The 23747-nt window shown below is 47.4% G+C and overlaps 1 protein-coding gene across 1 annotated transcript; it reads right to left on the bottom strand.

Annotated features, from left to right (window-relative positions):
• Positions 1-8005: 8005 nt before the first annotated feature.
• GSX2 (GS homeobox 2) lies at positions 8006-9003 on the bottom strand. Its single transcript, XM_027676394.1, has 2 exons — positions 8547-9003; positions 8006-8346 (listed from the first exon to the last, which is right to left on the bottom strand). The coding sequence occupies exons 1-2, from the start codon at positions 9001-9003 to the stop codon at positions 8006-8008; spliced, it is 798 nt and encodes a 265-aa protein (XP_027532195.1).
• Between the last annotated feature and the right edge of the window lie 14744 nt (positions 9004-23747).

The following is a 23747-nucleotide window of genomic DNA, read 5'->3' as shown; positions in this document are numbered from 1 at the left end:
GGTTACAAAGGGGCCCTTGGCAGACGTGGCGGGCTCCTCTGGCGACGACGAGTCGTGCCTGGCTGCGCCCATCACCTCCGCACACCGCGCAGGTAGCGCGGCCGCCAGACCCTCCCGGCGCAGGGCCACCTCCACCCACCGCCCCCAGCACAAGCTCACCTCCAGCGCACCGCTGTCCAACGCTGCCCAATGCAGGGTCACAGCTCCTTTCCCACAGCTTCCCAGGCTGCTCCCAGACGCCCCCGGGACACTCCGATCTGGCCGGGCCCCTTTCCCTTTGCGAACACGCCAAGAATGTCAACCAGAGTTTATTTCCAACATGACCTTTTAATAAAACTCGGACCTTATGACCAAGTGTTCCCATTTCATAGCAAATCGGTGTGATGAGGGTTAATCGGCAAACCCCAGACTCAAAAGAGGTTAGCCATTATAGGCTAATCATACATTCTCTATTTGATATAAATGGTGTAGAGTACAGGGTATAGATATTCACCGTGAATTACAGCTAATCGTCGTTTGGAATCCAAGCTACTGCTTCTGCTCATTTATTGGCACTGTTTCCTTCAGACTTATCTTTTTTTCCTCCCTCTTGTTTCTTGTTTTGACAGTTTAAATCCAGGTCTATATTACATAGAAAGCTAATAAAATTCTCATTTCATTGTTAATCTGATTTCATCGCAGTATAGGTTTTTACCCGCACACCTGCATAGCAGGGTGTAATTCCATTAATAATAATGATAAAAAAACCCCAAATCAACATATTCATTGCATGTCTTTTTCCTGATGATATATTGTAAGCAGTGTGAGTTGAAAAAGAGCCATTTATTCTCACCGTGAATGAGTCTGCCTGGAACTGAAGACTTCACCTGCCTCCTCAGTCAATTAGGAATGTATCGAAAATTCTACCAGAAAACGAGTTAAATTAACCGTTAGCTAATTTCCTTGTGTCCCTCCTACATAATCCCCCCTTTTCAGCTTGCCCCAGAAATTACCACATGTTGCAAGGTTCAAATAGTGCCTAATGAAACAGTGACTAAATGGTTCGCTCAAACCCGCAGCGCTCAAACTCTTTCGCTCTGCCTTCAAAGCTTGGGGAGCTGCAGAGGTCGGGGGTCCCCATCTTAAAAAGATTTCATATATATATATATATATATATATATATGTATGTATCGGGTTTGGCAGCAAAATCTCCCCTGGCAGGGCAGCACAGTCCCTCCCTTCCCACTGCACACACTCCGGGATTGCCCCTGCGGGCGGAAGAAAGGTGTCGTCCCTCCCTGAGCAAGGCGCCCGTGGGAGGACAAGGGCCGGGGACCTGCGGAGACAAGACCATGGAGAGACTGCGCGTACACGCGGGACCGCGGGACCGTGTCCCGGCGCGGATGCGAACACGCGTGAGCTGCCTGAGGGATTCCGTACAACTTTATTTCTAACACCTCGTGTCGGTGCTTTCTCTGAGGGTGTAGGAAGTGGTATGGAAGGGACCGCCTCCCAGGAGGCAGCATTTTGTCGAGGTCTCCCTTTTACTTTCTTTACATTCACACGGGGGCGGAGGGTTTTTCCTCTTTTACATGGCGGTTCCACGTAAATTGTAAACCTTGATTTTACCGACGTTCCTAAGTTTGAGGACGGAGAGAAAAAAACCAGCCCCGGGTCGGCAAACTTCTGTGCAAAGCCCGCCCGAAGAGAAGCTTTGCCACGCAGTTACAAGCTCTCATTTCTGTCTAAAGCGGCTTCACTGAAGTGTCATCTTATAAAACTCGGTGAATTCCGCAAAGAGAGTAGAGTCACTTATTTGAAACGGTGAGGCTAATACAAAGTCATCAAAGCACTATGGTTCTTGTCTTTAAGTGACAACCCTCTTTATTGAACTGTTTGAAATACGCCTCCTGCTTTTCAATGTCTCTCTATCCATCTTTGTCTGCTCTTCAGAAAAGCAGACAATATAAAGCAAAGCCTGGCGAGCTCCCCACGCTCTGGCTTGGGCAGTGCCAACGTTAGCCTTGAAATTGTCACTCCTTCATTAATCTGAAACTAGTTATTTTTCCAGAGCACACAGCACACGCTTCCGATCTTTTTGGGTTCGCTTCCAACAGCTTAAATCCCCCCGGACACGCCGGCTGGGGTCGGGGCAGGGGGGAGGCGCGGAGGGGCCGGGGCCGACCCATCGCCCTGAGCGGGGCCGGCTGGGAGGCGCGCAGGGGGTCGGAGAGGGGCACGGAGCAGATCCTGTGTGAAATCGGCGCTTTCACGGCGAGGTTGAGCGCGCTGCAGCGCGGACACACGGCCCGTGGTTTCCCGACTGGCACTGTGGGTTCGGGCTGTTTGTTATTCCGCTGTCATGCGGGACTCCCCGGCAGCTGCCGGGCGCATGGCCTTCCGCCACCAGCGGGGGCCAGGCGGAGCGAGGGCGCCTTCCCAGGGCCAGGATCCCACCGGGACCCCCGGGCCCGGGCTCCCAACTCCCTCGGGGTTTCTCGCTCAGACTGACACCCAGTTCAGCCGACAAAGGTGCACGGAGGCTGCGGGATGCGCTTCCGTCCCTCGTACTTTACATACTTTTCAAACAGACGCAAAAACTTTAACAACAGCAATAGTAATAGTAGTAGTAGTAGTAGTAGTAGTAGTAGTAGTAGTAGTAATAATAATAATAATAATAATAATGGAGAGGATGGGGGGAGTTTGTCCCCGTTTCTTTCCTGAAGGACTGCGTGCGGTAATCTTCAGGCCCTGAATTGAGGTTGGGAGCGCTCCCCGCCCTGCCAGCGTCAGGACGCTCTCTGGGTTCCCTGAGCGGTGGCAACAGGATTCGCTCCTTCCTGGGCATCTTATCCCCATAGGCACGACAGAAACTCCGGAGTGGGCATGATCCTTTTTGGCCGTGGCTTTCCCCTACGGCTCAGCCGTCGTTTGAGCCGTGCAAGACGGAAAAAGAGCCCCGGGCAGCAGCCGAGCCGCCGGACAGCACCGCCGCCGATTCGGCCGCCCCCCTTCCCGCAAGGGCAGTGCCAGGCACCGACATCGAGGAAGCGTCCCAGAGGGGTCCGCTCGGCGGAAGGGGCGGGAGTAGGAAATTAGGACAAGCTAGAGATAAATGCAGGGGGATTAGGTAGATCGTCGCCTCTCCTTTCAATCTCCAAAACGGGGATACTGAGGACGGAGAGTTTTCCGCAGTCCCCTTGCCTGGATCCCAGGGTCCCTGCGCTGGGAGCCCCGCTCTCCGTGAGCTCTTGGGCTCTGACTGATGGGGCCTAGCCCGCCCTGTCCACTCCACGGAGGATGAGCAGCCGGCCGGGACCTCTGAGCTCTTTGCTCTGGGTTCCTGGGTTCCCTGCTCCAGAGGGTTCCTGGAGCACAGGATGTGTCCTGCCACGGTGCCCCGACCACACCGCGGGTGGGAGCAGAGAGCTGCCACCAAGGGCTTGCACTACCCCATGTCTGGAGCGGAGGTGCGACACTCTGGCGATGGCGCTGCAGCAAGAGCTCCGACAGCGGGGAGACGTTACACCAGATTCCAGGGCAGGACAGGAAAGAGCAGCCGGGGAGCGCAGTGCCTTCAGCACTGCGAAGTTCCCCCAGCCCGCGGTCGACACTGCCCGTGGGCAAACAGGTCCTATCAGGGCATGGGAGCACGTTCAATCGGGGGATTCACAACCGGAGAGGTCGGTGCAGTGGGGCTGATCTCGGCCGTGCAGACTGAGGTCAGGGAGACTCCTCAAGACGGATGTTTTTCTTCTCCGAATTTTTAATTGGAAAGAGTTAAATGGAATTAAAGGAATGAAATAAACATCTGAGGAGGAATGCTACCCCGGCATGTTACAGAAGGTCGGTAGCGAGGTCACTCGCACAAACATAACTCGCACCCTTCATACCAGTGCTCGGGCTTCAGTTGTGCGACCTTCTCCTTGCGCGTCTTTGCCTGTGCGGGGCCCGGCGCTGCGGCTGCGCCGAGGGTTCGGCAGCCCGTGTGAGGCGCTCGGGGCCAGCCCACACCTGAAAGCCATCCAGGATACAGGCAGCTCTTCTGCCGCCAGTTCATGCCAGGATGAGCGGCTCCAGCAGCGGCAGTCGCAGCCAGACACCACATGCTTCTCTTCTCCTGACTGCCCGGAGTGGGACACATCTGGTGGATAATGGGCGGTAACTGCAGCTGGATTATGTCAGGGCGGTGCTTGGATCATATCTGGTGCCAAAAACGGGAAAAAGGCTGGGAAGTTGCATGGAGCCTCATGACGTGAGGGCAGTACCACAACGCCAGTCTGAACTGCTCCAAGGCTTTGTCCTTGGCCTCTACAGAGAAGCGAATTTATTGCTCCCACAGGAGCGATGAAGACATATGCAGTCATATTTCCAGTGCTCTCAAACATCGCTGTGACAAGTACCGAAGAAAATGAGAGCTTTTACATATTCAACGCACTTGTAACGAGTGCAACATTCACGCTGAGTGGCAAAAGAAAAAAGTTGTTATCAGGGTGCTGTCCCATATCCCCCAGACCCTTCAGTCTCCTCTATAGCTTCTGTTCTCAGCCCTGTTGCTGGACATACCCTCTATCTCAAGGGTCTGCCTCAGGCAGGTCTGCCTCCCTGGATAATCTTGTTCCCCATGCAGACATCCTCGTCCAGCAGGCTGTTGGGCAAAAGACGTCCCTCTGTCCCCCAGTTATTGCTTATCTGATTCCTACCAGAGTGAATAGTGGCAGCTGAGATCTCTCCTGGGTCTGTCCCCTGCAGCTCGCTGGTCAGCTCTGCAGGACTCATAGGAACTCAACGTCTTGGAGACTGTGGCGGAGCTGTCACGTCGGGTGGCTGGTTTGTATTGATCATAGAGTTTATGAGTTATGAGGGAATGAGGGTAACTTGCAGAAAGATAAGCACAGCGACTACATAATCCTTTTTTCCATGGATAACTAACTCTCAGAGGAATATTAAATATGGAACTGAACACTGCTTGTCTTGGGCACTGAGTGAGGAAAAACTGCACTTCACACTTTGTGGGAGGAAAAAAAGGATAGAAAGGAGAAGGGAAAATAAAAAAAGGAAACCCCAACACATTCTAATGTAAATTTGCCTAAATTTCTAACTGTTGAATGTTGCACGTGGAAATCCTACAATACATTTACTGCAAGTTAGGGTACGCTCAACTTCCACTCTTGTTACACTGACTTGGGCTGCCTAGTGCTAAGTTCAGGTTGAGCTGGTTGTACCAGCCTTTTGAGATGTGTCATGGCAACCCATTGCACCATTCCTCTTTTCCAAATTGTTTAGCATGAAACATTCACTTTGAAACAAAATGAAATCTGGTGATTACAGCAACTGTCTCAACAACAGAGCCTGTGTGCAATAATCATATGCCACTAGTACCTCTCAACCCTTGAAAGGTACATACAAAACCATTGATTATTATAAGACATAACTTCATTTTCCTTTTATTTTTTATTTTTAAGGAATTGTTGAATACTGCAGTGAAGAGACTCCTTATTGTGTATCTTCTAGAAACAGAGGGAAATACCAGTTTATTCACTAAGGTGCATGTTTCCACAGAGTTACACTGAGAACACATACACTCTGCCAAGTGTATCTTTACAGTTTTAAAATATCTTTGAGTTTTCCAGTATCCCTAGGTCTTAATTTCAGACTGTCATGCTTTTTCTCACCCAGCAAAGCTTTGTTTTCCCAGGCTGCTGCAGGCCTGTTGACTCCCCCCTCTTACATAATGGGATGACACTGCTGAGAGGGTGGGCAGGACTTTTTGTGTAAATAAGCTCCCAGAGCTTCGAGGTTGGAAAAGACCCATTGTGATTATAGAAGCAAGCTAGACACAGGTGAACTGAAGCAGAAGAATGATAGTTTCCAGAGACCACTTCAGCAGATTTTAGGGAAAGAGGATGCAACCCATTCAGCCAGACCCTCCATGAGTTCACCTGAGAGGAAGTCACAAGGACCTCAAGCCTTTTGCCCTCTGGTCTCCCCAGGCTGGCAAGTGAGGGGACTGCCACTTTGGTAAACAACATCCCCAGGTGCTCATGGGATCTGGGCTGCTGACCTCTGTACTCAGCTAAGGTAGTGAGATGGAACAGTGAGATTTTGTATTTGTTTTTTTTAAGACCAGGCTAGAAACATCGGTCCTGCCTTCTCCTTCCCTTCCTGTCACACTGCTGGTTGTGCCTACGCCCCAAGCCCCAAAGCTGGTCCAGGCTGTGGGGCAGTGCCCACACCAGGCCCTCTCTATCCTGCCCCAGCCCTATTCGTGCACCTGGCCTCTCCTCCAAGACAGGCAAGCAGTGCAAGTGTCAGTGTGCTGTGGCTGCATCTCTCTCCAGCATTCAGGGTGCTTGCAGGCAAGTCAAATTGGAGACTCACCTCTGAGCTGAAGCTCTGAAGTTAGGGATCAAACAGGAGAAATGTAGTGACTGTTGAGAGAATTATTTACCAAAAAGGTTTTGCCACCGTTTTGGAGGTTGAAGTCAAAAGTGTAAATTGCATTAGAGGGATTGTGTTTCCACCCAAGGAAAAGAAGTGAGCAGGGAATAACATAGCATGCAAAAGGCACTTCTGATTTGCTCATATGCTGTCTGCCGGTACAGTAGGAATTAGAAAAAAGTTATAAAGAGACTTATTTGGGACTGACTAGCTCCAGCTCCATCCTGCTCTGCACCAGCCACGTTCAAGGAGCTCAGGATGGGCCATCCAAGGCAGAGGCGGGATGGGGCCTGTGGTTAGGTGCTGCACGAGTGGATTTGTCCTCAGATCTGCTCCCTAAGCCTGGCCAAGCACTTGAATGACATCAACACCAAAAACACTGGACACCGTCTCGGTGCCTGAGACAAAAAAAAAAAAAATCAATTATTTCTGTGTAACATCCCCCTGGAATAACATAAACAGAGCTTCAGCCTGGCGAAGGGCCGATGTGCACAGGCAACCTCCTCGGAGGTGGAAAAGCTGGATGGTGCTGAACGGAGCAACCGGGCCGGGCAGCATCGCCACAGCGGGACGCGGGGCGGTGCGGGGAATCCTGGCGCGCAGCCCCTCGCTCCAGTCCCGCTGCCAGGATCGGCGGTCCTGGGCCAGCGGCAGGCGGGTGTCCCCGACGCTGTGCTGCCGGGCGAGCAGACGGGAGAAAGCTGTCAGTCGCCAGGAGGGCGTTCGTTGGCTCTGGCTGTGAAGGAACACAAAGCTGCTGGGCTCAGAGGACAAGGCTGCATTTGCATTCCGGCTGGAGCGGAGTCCCCCCCCCTTCTCTACCTCGCAGCCGACCCGAGTCGCAGGGGAAGAGAAAACATATTCCTGTTAGTAGCCGATGGCTTTTATTTTTACTCTTTACGGAGATCTGACACATATACAGCGATGCTTTCACCGTACACAGGACTATGAAGAAATGCACCTTGCCCCAGCCAGTCCCCTTCGCTGTTGGGACTGGGCTGGTGCTTGGAGGTGGAGGTGGGTGTGGGGGGATAAGAAGAAAACATTAAATTCTCATCTGATCTCATTTATTTAAATAAATATAAATATAATTTTTATATAAAACTATTCACAGACAAACAGCCGTTCCAAACCCAAACGACCGATCTTTATGTCTCTTCTTATTTTTGTTAAGAAGTCCGTCCAGAAAGTTCTCTACAGGTTTTAGTTTGCTTTTCAGGTTTTGATGCCTCTCTTATCGGTTCCAAATGCGTTTGTTTTTTGCCTTTAAATTGCTTGGGGGCAGATGGAGGAAGGCACCCTGGGCCATGCGAGTTTTGTCCCATGTTACGTTAGGAAGAGCAGGTGCTCTGTCCTAGGGTTACATAAATAACGTTTTAGTTGAACTCTCACGACTAAAACATTTACATTCCGAAAATATATTTATATATCTCTTTCTATTACTGCAAAGGGATGACAATCTCCCTGGCGAGGGAGGGCAGGTTAGCGGGCTGCCGTCCCTGGGCAGAGGTGCCAGGTAAGCCGCCGTGCCGCCACCCCGCTCCGGACTGGGACCCGGCGGCGGCAGCGGAACTCCGAGCCAGGCTCATAACGGGGAGACCTCTTTATCCTCTGTAGCCGATGAGGGGGATAGAGACTCTTCGTCCTCCGACCGGGGGTAATGCCCCTGGCTGGTGCTGCACTTGCAGCCCCCGTGCGAGTTTCGCTGGGTGCCTTTGCCTTCTTTCTTGTGCTTCACCCTCCTGTTTTGGAACCAGATTTTCACTTGCTTCTCGGACAGGTTCAGGTACGTGGCTATCTCGATCCTCCGCAGCCGGGACAGGTACATGTTGGAGGAGAATTCCCTCTCCAACTCCAAGAGCTGGGTGCTGGTAAAAGCTGTCCTCATACGTTTCCCGTTTTGAATTTGGCTGGATTCGGACCCTCCTGGATGGGAGAGAAGCGCGAACTTCAGCGTGACGGGGGAAAGGAGAAGAGGGGGAGAGAGAGAGAGAGGGAGAGGGAGAAAGAGAGAGAAGGAGAAAAGACATTCTCCCTCAGCTTTCCGACCCGGGGCAGCCGCTTTCCCTCGGGGGACCCCCTTCTCCCGCTGCCCCCCCCCTTCCCGGCGGCCGCAGGGCTCCTACCCATGCCGAGGCAGTGAAACCTCCGGGGGTCGCTGACGCTGTAGGTGGTGGCGGCGCAGGCAGGTGGGTGATGCGCAGGGTGTCCCAGGGCTGCGGCGGCGGGCACCGAGGCGGCGGGCGGAGGGTGCTGCGGCGGGTGGTGAGCGTGGCCGGTCCGCGGGCAGCACTGGGCCTCGCCTGCGGCGGTGGGGAACTGGCTCTTGAGCAGAGGGATGGCCCCGCCGCCGCCGCTGCCTCCACGGGAGGAATGCAGGTGCGAGGTGACACAGAGCGGGCACACGCAGAAGGCACCGCTCTTTCGGGACGGGCAGCCCGGGCCCGACACCGACATGACGAGAGGAGAAGGCATGCTGAGAGGGATGAAGAAGTCCTGGCCGTGATGATGCTCAGGCAGGGACGGAGCCGGCCTCGAGGAGTCCTTGATGATTAAGGAGTCGACGTAGAAGGAGCGGGACATTGCGGAGAGCTGCGAGGCCGGAGACGGCTCTCCGAAAGTCGGGATTTTCCTGCTTGGCCAAGTTGCCACTGAAGTCCTGGCAAGTCGAGAAGGTGCTTATGTTTGAGAGCTGAACAAAAGGGTCCCTGGAGAGGGCTGGTCTTAAAGTTCCCCCGCCTGGATCCCCTGCGCCGGGGTTTTATATCAACTATTTAAACACGTGATGGCTGAAAGCCTCGCAGATCTAAATCTCCCCGGGTTCCCAGGCCGGCAGGAGAGGCTGCCGGGGGGGGGAGCAAAGCGGGGTAGGGGGGCGGCAAAGTGTGCGTGTTTGGTCGTTGCCCGATGACTTCACCCCTTCGCCTCCGCCTCAGATAAGTTATAGCAGCAGAGAAAGAGGGGAGGGGGCGGCTGCCCCACGGCTGCGTTACACGTCGCGCTCGCAGGCATATCCCCCTCTTCAACAAACACGGGGTGTTGGGATTTTCCCCGAGAAGAATGCTCCTTTCCTTCTCCAGGAGGGAACAAGAGGTGAGAACAGGTGATGCGTTGAAAGATGCGGGTCAACGCCTCCCCACTCACACCCAGTCAAATAACACCCAAGGAGCCGTGGATCCCACGGAAGCCTGGGACCAACACCTTTCTCCAGTCTGGTCCACTCTCTGCACTCAAGACTCCTTCGGGAGGCCCTTTCCGCATCAGAGGAGCCAGGGACTCAGATGCAGACATGGATATAAAGTTAGGGATGGTGCGCGTTAGTGTGTCTGCGCATACATATACACGTCGGGTGGGTTGAGTGTTTTTGGGTTTTTTTTCCCCTCGCCCTTTTCACCCCGAGTGAATCTTGTCAAATTGGCAATTACTGCAACGGACAAAGCCTTCAAATATCTGGACACTTCTCAGCCAAATGGTATCAAAACGGAAAACTTCCAAATGAACTTCCCCGCCCGCTCCAGGACCGCAGTGCGCAGCGCTAATGAAAAGCGAACATGTCAGGGAGGGATTCTTTGATCTCCACCAAGTTTGCTGAAGCAATCACTCAAAGTAAAATTGGATAAACAGCTAAATACGGTCGGTGGCTCCGAAGCATTTCAGAGTGCATTAAAAAGCCAAGGTATTCGCAGATTTTCCAATGACCTGTTTTATGGGAGTTTAAGAAGACCCTTGTCATTAATAGAAGGGCGATCGTATTCTTCTTCGGCAGATGCGAAGCGCCCGTTAAAACCGAGTGCAGATCCCATCCCACTTGACACGGGAAAGGGAAGCGACAATTGTGCTCTAAAGCAGAAAACACAGACTATGCCTGATTACCAGAGGCTGAGCATAGTCTCGGGAGTGCAGCAATAGCCGAAACGTGTTCAAAAGCGGTTGTCGTGAGCAAGGGCCAGGCCGGACCACGGGCATCCTATCAGCCCTCCCGCACACCCACTCTCCCGCTGTTAAAACCCAGCAAAATAAAACTGCCTTCTTGGTGGAGCCGGCATTTCGGCGCGCGAGACCAGGGAGGCTCCGCGGTGCAACTCGAGCCTTGCTAAGAGAAGGGCCAGGTCTCGCCCTGCTGTGCTGTCCCGTCCCCAGCCTGCCACGGGACAGTGCTACTGTGCGGGCCCCTCTGAACAGGGGCCGGTTCTCCCCCAGCCCTGCTCGCCTTTCCCCCCCGCACCTCCTCGAGCATGCACGATGCAACGGCGTTTTTAGGGACACTCCGCACTCAGCAATCTGAGGATTTATGGATGGCAATTAAAGTTTTATGAATTGCAGCTGAGGCTGGTTATGAAGCTATTTGAATGTGATTAGAATTCAATTAGAAAGTGTTTACCGGCCGGCGGGGGCTCCGGAGTGTAAACAGACAGCTATTCCAGCAATGCGCTAATCCCGCGTCTTGTGACAACAATTAGGGGCTCGCGGGGTTTAGGCCGGTCGGCTCCGACCTCACCTACTTTTCCCCAAACCGCTGTCGAGGGCCCAGCCGAGGCCCCGGAGCCGTCAGACCCCAGAGCTCCAGGGACCGCTGCCCGCGCCGCCGCCGAGGCCCTGGGATCGGCGGCCCCGGGATACACCGGGGCTCTGCCTCCTGAGCTCCGGTGGGCCGGTGAGATTCTAGTCACGGTCACCGTGCACAGGCATGGGATTCTTTTGTCTGGCTCCTCCCGTTTGAAACACAACTTACCTGGAGAAGATTTGAGTTAATATCTGCATTTTATTTTATTTTATTTTTATTCATTTATTATTTTCCTTTATGAGAGGCTATTCTGGAAAATGATAATAATAACAACAATAAGAATAATAATACAAGCTCAAACCTCAGTGGAAACAGCTATGTGCAGTGATGGAGTGGATCTGGGGAAGGGGCTGTCGTAAGGGAAGGCAGACAGAGTAAGAGTCAGATCAAAATTGCAATTTGTAATTGTTATAATAAACCAAGTGTGGTGATAAAAGAGAGAGAGCGAGAGAGGGAAAAACACTAAGAAAAACCCACCCCTGAAAGCTAGAGCAAGAAAAGAAGTCATTTGAAAGCAAAGACATCCCAAACCAGGCGGAATGATGCAAGGCGTGCGCCCACATCACATCGGCCTCGTTACAATTTTATTTTTCAATAATTCTGTCCGATAAAATTTCATTGTCCATTAAGTAATCCCCGAAATGAGAGCTCTTATGAGCCTATAATGAGCTCTAATTGCTACGACTGGGAGAGCCACGTGGAAGGATTTAGAAGGTATTAAGCAGTTGGGTACAGAGCACAGGCTGTTACCTAGCCATTACTTTCATAATTCAAGGAGAAAATTAGTCCTTTTAAGGGAAAATCCTTTGATTCCCTTCATTCTGCTCGGGGTGACAGAGTATAGCTTTGTCTGCCTTTAGTTCAAGACAGTGTAACAAATGAGAATGTAACGAAATTGCCCCCTTTTGAAAGTGGAGCAGTTCAAAAAGAACATCAGAGCCGCTCCCCTGGTCCGCCGAGCGCAGGACTGGGTGCTGGTCCCTCTTTTCTTCCAGATGTCTCTAGCACCTTTATGTAGAAGAGATTCACGGCTCAAATGACAAAGCAACTCTTTCCCTTCCCTCCCCCAACCCCCGCAGCTCTCGGCAGAAGAAAAAGCCATGCCCGCCCGGCGAAAGCGACGGCTTTTAGGCGCGCATCTCCCCTGAGTTCACGGGAGGAGCTGCCTCCGTGGAAAGCGCCGCAGCCCGGGGACACGTTTCGACCAGGAAAAAAAAAGGCCAAAACAGCAACCCCAAAACAACCTCCGCAGAGCAGCCGTGGTCGCAAACAGCGCTTGGCAGGATGCACCCCGAGCTGGGGCAGTTTCCGTACGGGAAAGCCCCTTTTAAAATAAAGCCGTGCGTGGGTAAGCGAGGGGCCGCGGGCTCCTGCGCTATAATCGCGTTTGTTCGCTACTCTAACATTGATTTCCTATTACTTTCCAAAGTGATAAGCGATCTTGACGCCGGCTGTTTAGAAGTGAACGCAAGCAGAAGACAGGACTTGCCCCCAGCTCCCATTAAGGAGGTCATTATAAAAGCGTGAACAAGTCTATTAATGTTTTATTGAAAGCGCATCGTTAACTTGTATCCATCCTTTTCTAAAAGTGGCATTGTGATATTGCTGTCTGTGGCACATCTTACCCAATATAGCCCGAGATTTCTCCATTATCTGTAACCAAGCAACACTTTCTGAATACCAAAAATTGAAAAGAACCGCTTAGTCTTCAAGAAAGTCCTCAATAATAGTGGAAAAGAACAAAGATCCAGGAGACAACAAAATGCCACAGGGGTGACTTTTCATGAGCAATTATCTCTCATTAATCAGAAGAACAGCTGCAATATTAATTTTCTCTCTTTCTTCCTCTCTTTTCACAGTCCCCAACATTTGAATAATCATAAATTTTGATTTCATGGAGCAGCAACATTGCCAGCGACTTCGAGACACAAGCTACCTAGGCAGGGCGCACGCTTTGCACATAGCTCTTATTTTAAGGCTGCCAAAGAATAAAGCGAAGAAAAGAAAAGAGAGGAAAACTTTGGTCTGAGTTGCTTTCCCCCCCTCCCTTTGCCTCGGAGCACGGATTAAACCAGCAGCCCCTTCCCTCCACCCCTGCCGCTTTCACTCAGGGAAAGTAACGGGCGAAAGTACCGAGTGTCTGCGCCAGCTTCAAGCGTGGGAGTTTCAACAACCTCGCTGTCCATTTAACTTCCAAACATGAAGCCAAGCGTTGTAGATCTGTCCAAAGAGACAATCTTTGGGCGTAACACGCATTGTGAGACATCAAAAGGCCCTGGCGTTATGCGCACTGAGAAGCGCATTCAGCACGAAGGGTGCAATGCCTGTCTTTTCAGGGGCTCAGCCGCGGATTGTTTAACAAGTGACGTCGCCGCGGCAAGAAAACCGCGCTCCTCCAAAGATAAGGATGTAACATTAAATCTCGCTTTTTTGGATTTCAAAGAATCTCATCAAGGGCAGGGGCTGGCGGCTGCCGCGCCGGGGATGGGAGTCGTGCCCCGTGGATGTGAGCGCGCAGTGCCGCCTGCCCAGCTCCTCGCCGCCTGGGGAAACGGGGCAGAGCCGAGGCCGAGACCCCTCCACCCCTCAAACTCTGCCCATCTCCGGGCACCAGCCTTTTCTCTCCTCGGCCTCCGGAAGGCAGGGACGAGGAGCCTCCTCCCGGAGACCGGCTCGCAGCCCGGCAGCGGCCAGTGGGTTCACCCAAGAGTTTGAGTGCTGACTGTGGGCTGAGGAGCGTGGAGACCACTTCTTGCCCTTCACCGCAGATGCAGATCCCCTGTGCCCTTCCCATCCATGGGAGATTTCCTTTGCTTCCATCCTCTGTCATAAATTATCCCACCTGGACTTGGCACGGCAGCCCCCCTTACTCCGGGAAATCAGGCCGTATCCGAGGAAATGAAGAGGTGCCCCCGCACTCAGGAAGGACAGGTCCCTGGCTGCCCTTTCCGGGACTGCCAAACCCCTCTTGCCCCAGTGCCCTCCTGCACCTCGTGGAGCAGGGGTGGTGGAGGGTGGTGGAACACGGAGCTCCAGCTGGAGCGGGAGCGACCACTTCTCTCTAGGAAGAAACCTGCTCCCTCCTTCACCCCCTTCACACCCCTTGGAGAGATGATGCTGCTACCACTCCAGATGATGCTGCTACCACTCCACATTGTTGCTGCTTTTCACGAAGTTACTCTTCCACCCCATTAGCAGGAAATTTCTATGTGAGTTCTTCAGGGCAACTATGATCACTTGCATTTGAGTGAGTGCTTCAAAAAAGCTCCAGCAGGAGCCTTCAGTCTCTCTCCCTTCACAGCCCAAATCTATGCCTTTTGTTTTCACCTATAGGCCTACAGTGGCAACTGTCTTTCATGTAATGACCAGCCAGCAGGCCTAATTCTGCTATCTTTTTTATATAGAGTGGAAACTTCCATTATTCACTTTGTGAGGTTCTCTCTAAGTCAATCAGGTCTGCACTTAAATACAGGTGTGTAAGCCTTAATTCTCTTCCTCTTCAACCCTCTTAAGAAGACTGTTAGCTCTTGGATATGTTCCCTTTAGTGTCTGGAAGCACTTGTCTGTGCCTTCTCACCACAGTGAAGTCTACAGTGTTGTTTCTGCACTGTCCTACAAGAGATTGCGTGGAGCAGTGAAAGCAGGAAATACCCAGTGAAATTATTACCACGGTGTGGTCTGATATTTCTCTGAGCCTGGCTTTGCCATGTCCCTAGCACTCTTCAGACATGGGGCAATATCAGGCCAGACACTCCATGTGGTCTGGGCCCTGTTTTCATTAATGGCTTTTGTTTAGAGCTCTAACAAAGAGGTAAAATTGTTAGCTGTTACAAATAATGTGTATGAGGGAAAGCTGTAGTGGTGTATCTTTAAAGGGGGTAAAATTAAACCCCTGCAGCAGCCTCAGTGAAGATTTATGTTGGGAGATGGAAACCCCAAGGTCATATGAGTTAGAACAAGGATTCAAAATGCTGCTGTGGACTCTAGAACACACCAACCACTTCCAGTTTTGGTTTTACCAAGTGATATTGCACAAATCAACATGAGTGATACTTTGTGGCAAGACAGGCCCCCATATAACAAAGAACATGAGATTCTGTGTAATACTAAACATCTTACTCCATTTCTATCCTTGAAATTCAGCCCTCATGCATTTTGATCCTTACGCGTCATGCTTAGGTCACTTGACAGTGACCAAAAAGCAGTCTTTTGAATTTGCTACCAGAGGAAGTGCCACTTTTTCTAAAGCCAGGTTAACAGGTACAGACATTAAATGTTGCTTATGAGAAAAAATGAAGATGCCATCAAACGTATAATCATATTGTAGGAGCTAACTATTTCACAGCCAGAAAACTGTATGGATTTTGAGTTCAATTCATGCAACCTAAAAAATAAAATGGTTATAATTTCTTCCTTTTTCCTGTAATGAAAGTATGGAGGTGGGATAGTTCAAGAACTGTAGAATGATGAAGGAATTATCTAAAGAGAGATGATACTAATCCTGAAGACTCAGAAAGCAGAGAGGAATACAGTTATGATGGAGTTCCTCAAGGATAAGTCTAAGAAGTAGTTGAACTACTTTGTTTAATTTGATTTCTTGCCACAGTCAATAGGACTTCACTATTCATAGGAAAGAACTGATGTCAGTATCTGTGAAGACTGGAGTGCCATACTGGAAGAACTGCAATGACAAAACCAATATAAGCTGGGAGCTCCATGGCTGAACTTGACATTGTGACTGAGGAACCAGGACACATTAATCCATATTTATGATACACGATGATGGTATGGTCAAGTGACAGTTATCACAGAGCATAATAGGCAAGGGTATTTCACTAAGGAGATAGAAATACTGTGCATAAGGACTCTGAAAGATGCCAATCATGCATGAGGAAACCCATGGAGCTGGTCAAAGTCCATGACACCGTGCATGGAGAAACCTTGTCTGGGGTAGCAGACACTTTTCCACGTACATCTCAGAAAAGACTAAATCAGAGCATGTCCAATGAACAGCTTTAGGAGTACAGTATCAGAGCAACATGGAACCTTATGAGAAGAGAAGACTCAGAGAGAGGGGACATGATTGTTGCTTGTACCAGTGAGGTAAATAGCCACAAGAGAGAAGAGCTACTCCATGTAAAGAAGAGTATCACCACAAGAACAAGTGGATATACTCTGGTTGTGTAGAAATTTAGCCTGGAAAAAAAGCAAAAAGACCCTTCTAAGTATGAGAGAAATTAAGTTCTGAAATTCATGATGAGATTTAACAATGTGAATATGAAACACAAATAGTTTCAAGAGAAAACGTGACACGTTTCTGAATGTTATATAACAGTGCCTGCAGTTACGGGATTTTTTTCTGAAGACACACACAAACACTGCTTAATATCCATTTTGACATAGTACTGACTTAATTTTTAATTGTTGATTATTTGAGGGAATGTGTTTTCAAAAAAATATGCTGGATTTGTATTCCTGAAAACTAAGGTTCACAGAGCATCTAGAGCACGTCTGGAAGCAGCACTCTACTGCACCCTCTCTGTCCTCTATCCCATACCTTGCATATTCATAGCCTGATTAGTGTTCTGGATACTGCCTCTGTTCCAACAGGAACTGTTGTTTTTGTTTGTGGTTTTTTCTCCTGTTTTACATTTGATGTTAAGAAGTGTAACAAAAGCCATATGTACCAAAATGGTCAGGTTTTTCGTGTGTCAGAATAAACATTTGTCTGATTTTGATACAATCTATAAACCTGTACAAGAAATAAATCTATCCTCTTATTTCTTCAGTTCCCTGTTCACAATATAATCTTAGCTTTGCCCAAGCAGCAGTTATGTGAAAACAAATCTCTAATGCCTGTAGCTGGAAGCAGCCCTTTATCACATTCATCCTTTTATATGTATTTGTATCATCAATTTAAAATAAAGAAACAAACCCAAAAGTTTCAGGAAGCAGAGTCTCAGTGAAGTACAGGCTAGAGGTACTTGTACTAAAACAGGATGGAGCCTCTGAAGAAGGAAAAAGTATTGGAACCTAAACTGCCAGAAGATGGTATAAGTCACAATTTTATTGTGCAAACAAAATATAATTACTATTATACATTGACTAGACAAAAAAACATCAGGCAAAAAGGAACCCAAACTTTGAAGAGCAGTTTAGACACAACTATCTCCACTTCAGCAGTCCAGGTTCTCTCTGTTACACTTCAGCTGAGCCAAAGAACTAATATTCCTATTAAAACACCTATGTGTCTAGAATATAATTAACACTATATTGTTTAAGAGGTATGACTGTCTGCACTCTCAGACATACTAAGACAGACTTGTTACAAGTCAGAAGATGGAAAGCTTTGGCTAAAATATTACTTTTAGTTCAGAGACATAAGAATAAGTCTGCAGTTATTCTGAATGGTGCAGTGGGAGTAGAATTTGGCGTGGTGTTTTCAAAGGTTAGTTAAACAAAATATGACCTTCTTCAGGCTAGGGGAACAAAAGAGGTCAGCTTATTCTCCAGAGCTACAAAAGGTCTTTCAAGGATACCAAAGAAATAAAAATAAAAGCCATGATCACACTTCCTAGATGCACACACAGAAACAACACTTACATGTTAAGGTATTACCCAGTGGAAAAAACCCTGGGAGCTTCCCAACCAATGAAAAGTCCTGCCAGTAATTTACCCACTATGGAAAAGAGTTACAGATTCAAACAATCAATTTTGTCCAAGGTCCCAAAACTACATCAGGCCAATGCTTAGGGTGAGACTGCTAGCAGCCAAAAATTAACTCAAAGAAGGAACTGAATCCTGAAGAAAGGTAAGTCCTTTCCAATGTCTCTCTTGTTTTGAAGGAAAGTAAGTTTATTTTTAGGTTGCAGATTATTCCCCTCTCTCATGCTTTACCACAGAGGTTGGAATTTGTATTTGTTCTCTACCTTCCTTAGGGACTCCATGCTCTAGGACTTAATGTATTCTACTGTAAGTGAATTTTTCATGCTTTAAACAACCTCTCATAATAAGAACAGCTGCTTTTTCATGCTTTGAGGATGATGCCTCATACTACCAGAGAGAAAAAATATCTACTTGGAAGCAGAAAAGATGCTATTTTAAAAGTGTTCAAAAGGAAATAAAATTGATATGTCTGAAGGAGTCTAGTGCTAGAAATCTCTCTATGCTTATATGCTATAGGAGTGAATATGTTAGCTGCCCAAATATTAACGAACATAAAAGTGTTCAGTGGAAATCTCAATTGTTCATTTTTTGATGATTTTAAATTAAAGACATCCTTCCCTTTATCTTTAGATCAACAATTGTCACAGTAACTAATGAGGAAGTAATTATAATGTAATTGGTCAGAATAATCTGACAGGCAAAGAATTACGTTCTCAATCCTAAAGGACTACATAGTTCTAGTTTTCCAACAGATTGGGTACATGTGGGTGGCACAGTGGAGGGTATTTGCCTTTAAGTAGGATAAAAACTTTTGCAACTTCTATTCTCAAGAAAATATTGACAGAGGCATTGTCTAATTCTCTAAAATATGTTACATGGAGGCATTTCACCTTAATACAGATTTATAAATCTTATTTTAAAAATTTCATCATATGAAAGCTACTTCTTTTTACAGTGACTTCGAGATTTGCAGTTCAGTTGCAATAGTTAAGTAGTCACTCACTGTTTCTTTAAAATGGTGAGTAAACAGCTTAGTCCTTCAGTCATATTTACCAAGAGGAAAATAACTGTCCTCAAGATAAAGACAAACTAAAAGATGAGGCATTGAAAGATGGAAAAACAAAGAAACAAGTTAAAATAAAGACACTAATTTAAAATCCCTGCAGGGAAGTATGACTCTTCACTTCAATAGCAGCTAGAGGAGGCTTGCATTTGTCATTGGCCTTTTTGGTTTGGGGTTTGTATTGTTGATTTTTTCTAGAACTGAAGTTGACCACAGCTTTACCCAAGTAATAGCATCTGTATCTCTAACACACCCAGCTGAGGACTCAGCCCGCAGTACTCCTTGATACTGATTTCAGCACTTCTAACAGATCCTGTTCTCAAAGATGATCTTCAGGAGAAAGGATTGAACACTTTTGTACTTTTGCTCTTTTAAAAATACCTCTAAAACCTACAACTTGCCATTCCCTTTGTATGTTTATATGATTTGTTTACATTCTGTTTTAGCGGACTTTAGCTTTTGTACCCCCAGCACTGAAAAAAACCCATTGATTTCAATGCTAGATTTAACTCAAACAAAATGAAAAACTTTTTTGTGTTTCTGTTTAATTGATTATAGAAAAAAACAAAAACAAACAAACAAAAAACAAAACGAAAACCAAGCAGCAAGGATTCTGCTACATTAGATTCTAGTACTGACAAGAGTGAAGAAACAAGCGGCCATACATATTTCATGTATCAGTGAGTCCTACAAGAAAACCAAAACCCAGTGTCATGCCTAAAAACAGCCAAGAGTTTATCTTGCCTGTAGGCTATGTGAAACGCAAGTAGGTCTTTAAGTCAAGCATATCACAAATTCTTTATGGATTAGGAGATTCTGCCTTCAGTATCATGTTGTCATGATACTCCTTGGAAGAGCAGGAGTATCCAATTGCACCCATCCAGAGTTTTAACAGACTTGAAACCGTAAGGACTCTATTTTTCATTTTTTTATACGTTAAGGGAATTCTGAAAAAGAAGCATCAGCTTTTCTCTTTGCATGAAATCTATGCCTTCTGTATTGTATTTATGACTTAAAAAGGGTATCTTTCAGAAATACTGTTTTCTATATAGAGGTATCTTTTGAACTCTTCTCGTTAACCTCACACAATATAGGAAGCTGGACCAAAAGGAAAACAAAATAAATTGCTACACAGAAGGAAAAAGCTAATAAAAATGACATGAATTGGAGATATTAAACATATATTCTTATTCAATTCTGCATCATAAGTCAGTAACACAACTCTGACTTACTGTAATGGTTTGATGTTAAGACTCTCCTTTGCTTTTTGCACAGAAAATGTTGATTAGATTACCAGTGGTTTTACAGAGATTTTGCAAAATAATAAGTTAATCGGCAAGAAATGACACAATGAAACTGATCAGAGAAACAAATGCAATTCTGTGACTCTAACAGTAAGTTCTGCTTTGTTATTTGTAGCACCTGTTCCTGTTCCTGCTTTCCACATTTCTGCAATATTGTAGTCAAAATCTAATTTTTATTTTATTTTATTTTATTTTGTTAAAACTCAAGGGGTGGTGGTGAATGACGCCATTAGCAGGAATGTTTACATTATCAGATGCATTTTTCCCAGATTTGTTCAGGTCAATGGGACATTTAAGCAGAACAGAGGAGCCAACCCACAGGTGAGTGGCTCTGTGTCAAGGGAAGGGATTGAGGTGGGAGGAGGTCTCAGGGTAGACCAAGCAAAGCGCAGCCTGTTGTGAGTATCCTCGGAGGTTTGTTACAGTCCTGTATCTTTGCTAAACTCCCCCTGTAGTGTCTGTTATTTCTATCTTCCCTTCTCTGGCTGCTGTACCATCCTATCCTCCCCTGCTTGCACCCTTCCCTTGCTATCACCACCCACTCTTGATTTCCTTCTGGCTACCTCTTTTCTCTTAATTAATCAGGAAAAGAGAAGCTGTTCCCACCAGCTTTGCTTTGCTGTTGAGTGGTGGTAGGAGTTCAAAGAACAAGGTTACTTCTGCACATGCTGCTTGTTCTTTAATGCCCTGTTGCATGAAACTGTTCCTTCAGAAGTCCAACAGTGTACTAATTAACGAAGGAAAAGACAGGGAGAAACAAGATGAAGATCTTGGGAGGAATGAGATGAGTGACAACAGAGAAGATGTTAGAGGGACACAGGGGAAAGAACCAATGACAAAGGGAGGGCTGGGAAAGAAGCACACAGGAAAAGGAGAGGTACAAACAATAAAGGAGAGGAAAATAAATAAAGCAGACATTGAAAGAGAGAGTTAACTGGAATAAAGGGCTACATAAAAAGAAATGTGACATTGGTTTAAAGTTCCCTTTAGATTACAGTATGCAGTTCTTACAGAGCAACTCTGAGGACAGCGAGTACCTCAGTCAGAGAGAGCTATGCACGATACCAATTCTCCCCTACTGCAGTAAGGAAATTCACTGAGGGGGGGAGGGCACTCCTGCCTGGAACAACATCACAGTGCTCCTCAGGCTAGACTTTAGGCTTACCTTCTTTTTTTAGATATAAAGAGGGTAAGTAGCTTAAAAATGCAATCAGTACAAGCCTGGCACTACCCTCACTGTTCCTAGAAAAAAGACAATGCACTATAAATGGGAAAGGTGTCCTACCATTTTGAGTCAGAGTAGATACCAAAACAGTCCAAAGCAAATGCTGTGATGTGGAGGCACTCAGGAGTGTGTAGCAGGTGGCAGGGCTGGTGCATGGAAGGGAGGCATTGGCAGTGGAGAAAGTGATGACTCACATGATACTTCTTCAAACAGAGGAGAGGCCCACCTTGTTCAGTATGTGGTAGAACACCAGCTACACCAAATGAGTTTACTGGCTGCCTCTAAGAGTGGTCCAGTACTGCTGAGACCAGTGTTGAAGACTTTGAGCGCAGTAGGTGCTGCAGAATACATGCTGAAACATCATGGGCACCTCAGCCTAGAAACTTAGCACTTCCATGTCGTACCTGCCACAGCTCTTCATCTGTTAAAGGCTACCTCATGCTGAACAGCTGGAAACTGCAGAACGTGGAAGTGGCATTTGTTAGATGAGTAATATACACCTAATGCAATGAACTAATCAAAGGTCTTGGGATTTTCTTTTTGTCTTATCTCTAATCCATCAAGTGAGATAACCAAGCTTGTCATGCCAAGCAGCGCTGCTCCAAGGGCTCAAGTGTGATGTAGGTAAGCCCATCCCTCCAATGTAATTTCCAAGATTTCCAGCATGGTGCCACACAGTATTAACTCTCATTACCTGCACGCTACTGTGAAATAGGCATCAGAAAACAAACAGGTTACCAAATTAATCTGTAGAGTGAGCTAGCACAAGGAGGCAGAGCTTCACTGAAATCAGTGGGTTTCTCTTGGTTTTGTCAGTATTAAGTTTCAGGAATGCTAGACAGAATGAGTGAGTCATCAGTCCTGTTAAATCCAAATTCTATGTGGGAGATATGTACTTAAGAACAGTAACTAGGTAAAAAAACCCACATGTAAGCATACTAGTATGAAAGCACACTATTACTCAGGGGAATTCTGTGTAATTCTGTAGAATTCTGTTATTTGGCAAACGAAACCTGTTACGAGTAGCTCATGACAAAAATATTGTCTCACTTTTCCCGTGTAGCAGCAAAAGATGCTACCTTTTCCTTTACAGCACAGACAGTGTCATGGATTCTCTCACAACCACACTACTTCTACCCTGCTTTTACACAGAGCAATAAGCACCATCATATCTTTGTATAGACTCTATTCATGAGAAGTACACCATGAGGATCTTTATGAATAATGGAGAGTAAGTGGCAACGTAGTCTTCCAGAAAATAAGCTGATCAGTATTATGAATCCAGAGGAGGGCCACAAAGATGACTGGAGGGATGAACACCTCTCCACTGAAGACAGGTTGAGAAAGTTGGGGTTTTTCAGCCTGGAGAAGGCTCTGGGGAGACCTTACAGCAGCTTTGCAGTAGCTAAAGGCAGCCTACAAGAAGTCTGGAGAGGGACTTTTTACTGGGGCCTGTAGTGATAGAATGGGGCCTTAAATCAAAACAGGGTAGGTTTAGATCAGATGTTAGGAAGAAATTCTTTACTGTGAAGATGGTGAGGCACTGGAACAGGTTGCCCAGAGAAGTTGTGGATACCCAATCCTTGAAAGTGTTCAAGGCCAGGTTGGATGGGTCTTTGAGCAATCTGGTGTCATGGAAGGTTCCCTGCTTCGTAGCAGGGGGATTGGAACTAGGTGATCTTTAAGGTCCCTTCCAACCCAACCATTCTATGATTCTCTGATATACTGTAAAAAGACAGGAAAAAGGAACTGCAGGTTTCAGAAGAAAAATGATCTGATGTGAGAAAGAAGCTATTGTAATTAAGATATATGAAGTAAAGTACTAGGAAAGAAAAGGGGAATGTAGAATTCCCTTCACACTCATGAAAGTGGACAAGGGGAGGGCTACAGATGTCATCTATCTGGACTTGTAAAACCTTTGACATGGTTCCCCATGATATCCTTCTCTTTAAATTGGAGACAGATGAATTTAAGGGTGTCATGGTTTGAGCAGCCTCAAAATCCAATTCTTGATTCCTAGCCCCCCTCCCACATCTCAACCCCATGTGAGATGGGTTTTCCAGACAAAAACACAAGACTCAATATGGGGGGAAAGGAATATATTACAGGACTGTACAAATAAATACTTATACTATAATACATTACATATAATCTTAACTCTCTTTCTATCTCTACCATGACAATAATATTTACAGTGGGCCAAATCTCTTCTCCCTCCAAATAAAAGTCCAGGAGGGAAGAAGAAGAAGAAGAAGAAGAAGAAGAAGAAGAAAAGACCCCTTCCAGTCTCTCAGCAGCAGGTGTCTCTAGGCAGCAGGCTCTCTGTGTCTTTCATGAAGCAGTTGCAGCTGGATCCTTGCCAATGCCCACGAGGGGGGTCTCCAAGCCCCTCTTGGCCCCTCGACGCCAAACAAGGGGTCTTTCAGTGGGCTGCTTCACCCCAGACAAGGTTGCGTCACCACGGTCATATCACGAAGCACCGGGGTCTTCGTGACGGTCTGATAT

The sequence above is a fragment of the Neopelma chrysocephalum genome, unplaced genomic scaffold (genome assembly GCF_003984885.1).
Source record: "Neopelma chrysocephalum unplaced genomic scaffold, ASM398488v2 Primary Assembly neopelma1_42, whole genome shotgun sequence".
Lineage (NCBI taxonomy): Eukaryota > Metazoa > Chordata > Aves > Passeriformes > Pipridae > Neopelma > Neopelma chrysocephalum.
The sequence above is the reverse complement of the archived record's forward strand: the minus strand, read 5'-3'. Positions and strand labels throughout refer to the sequence as shown.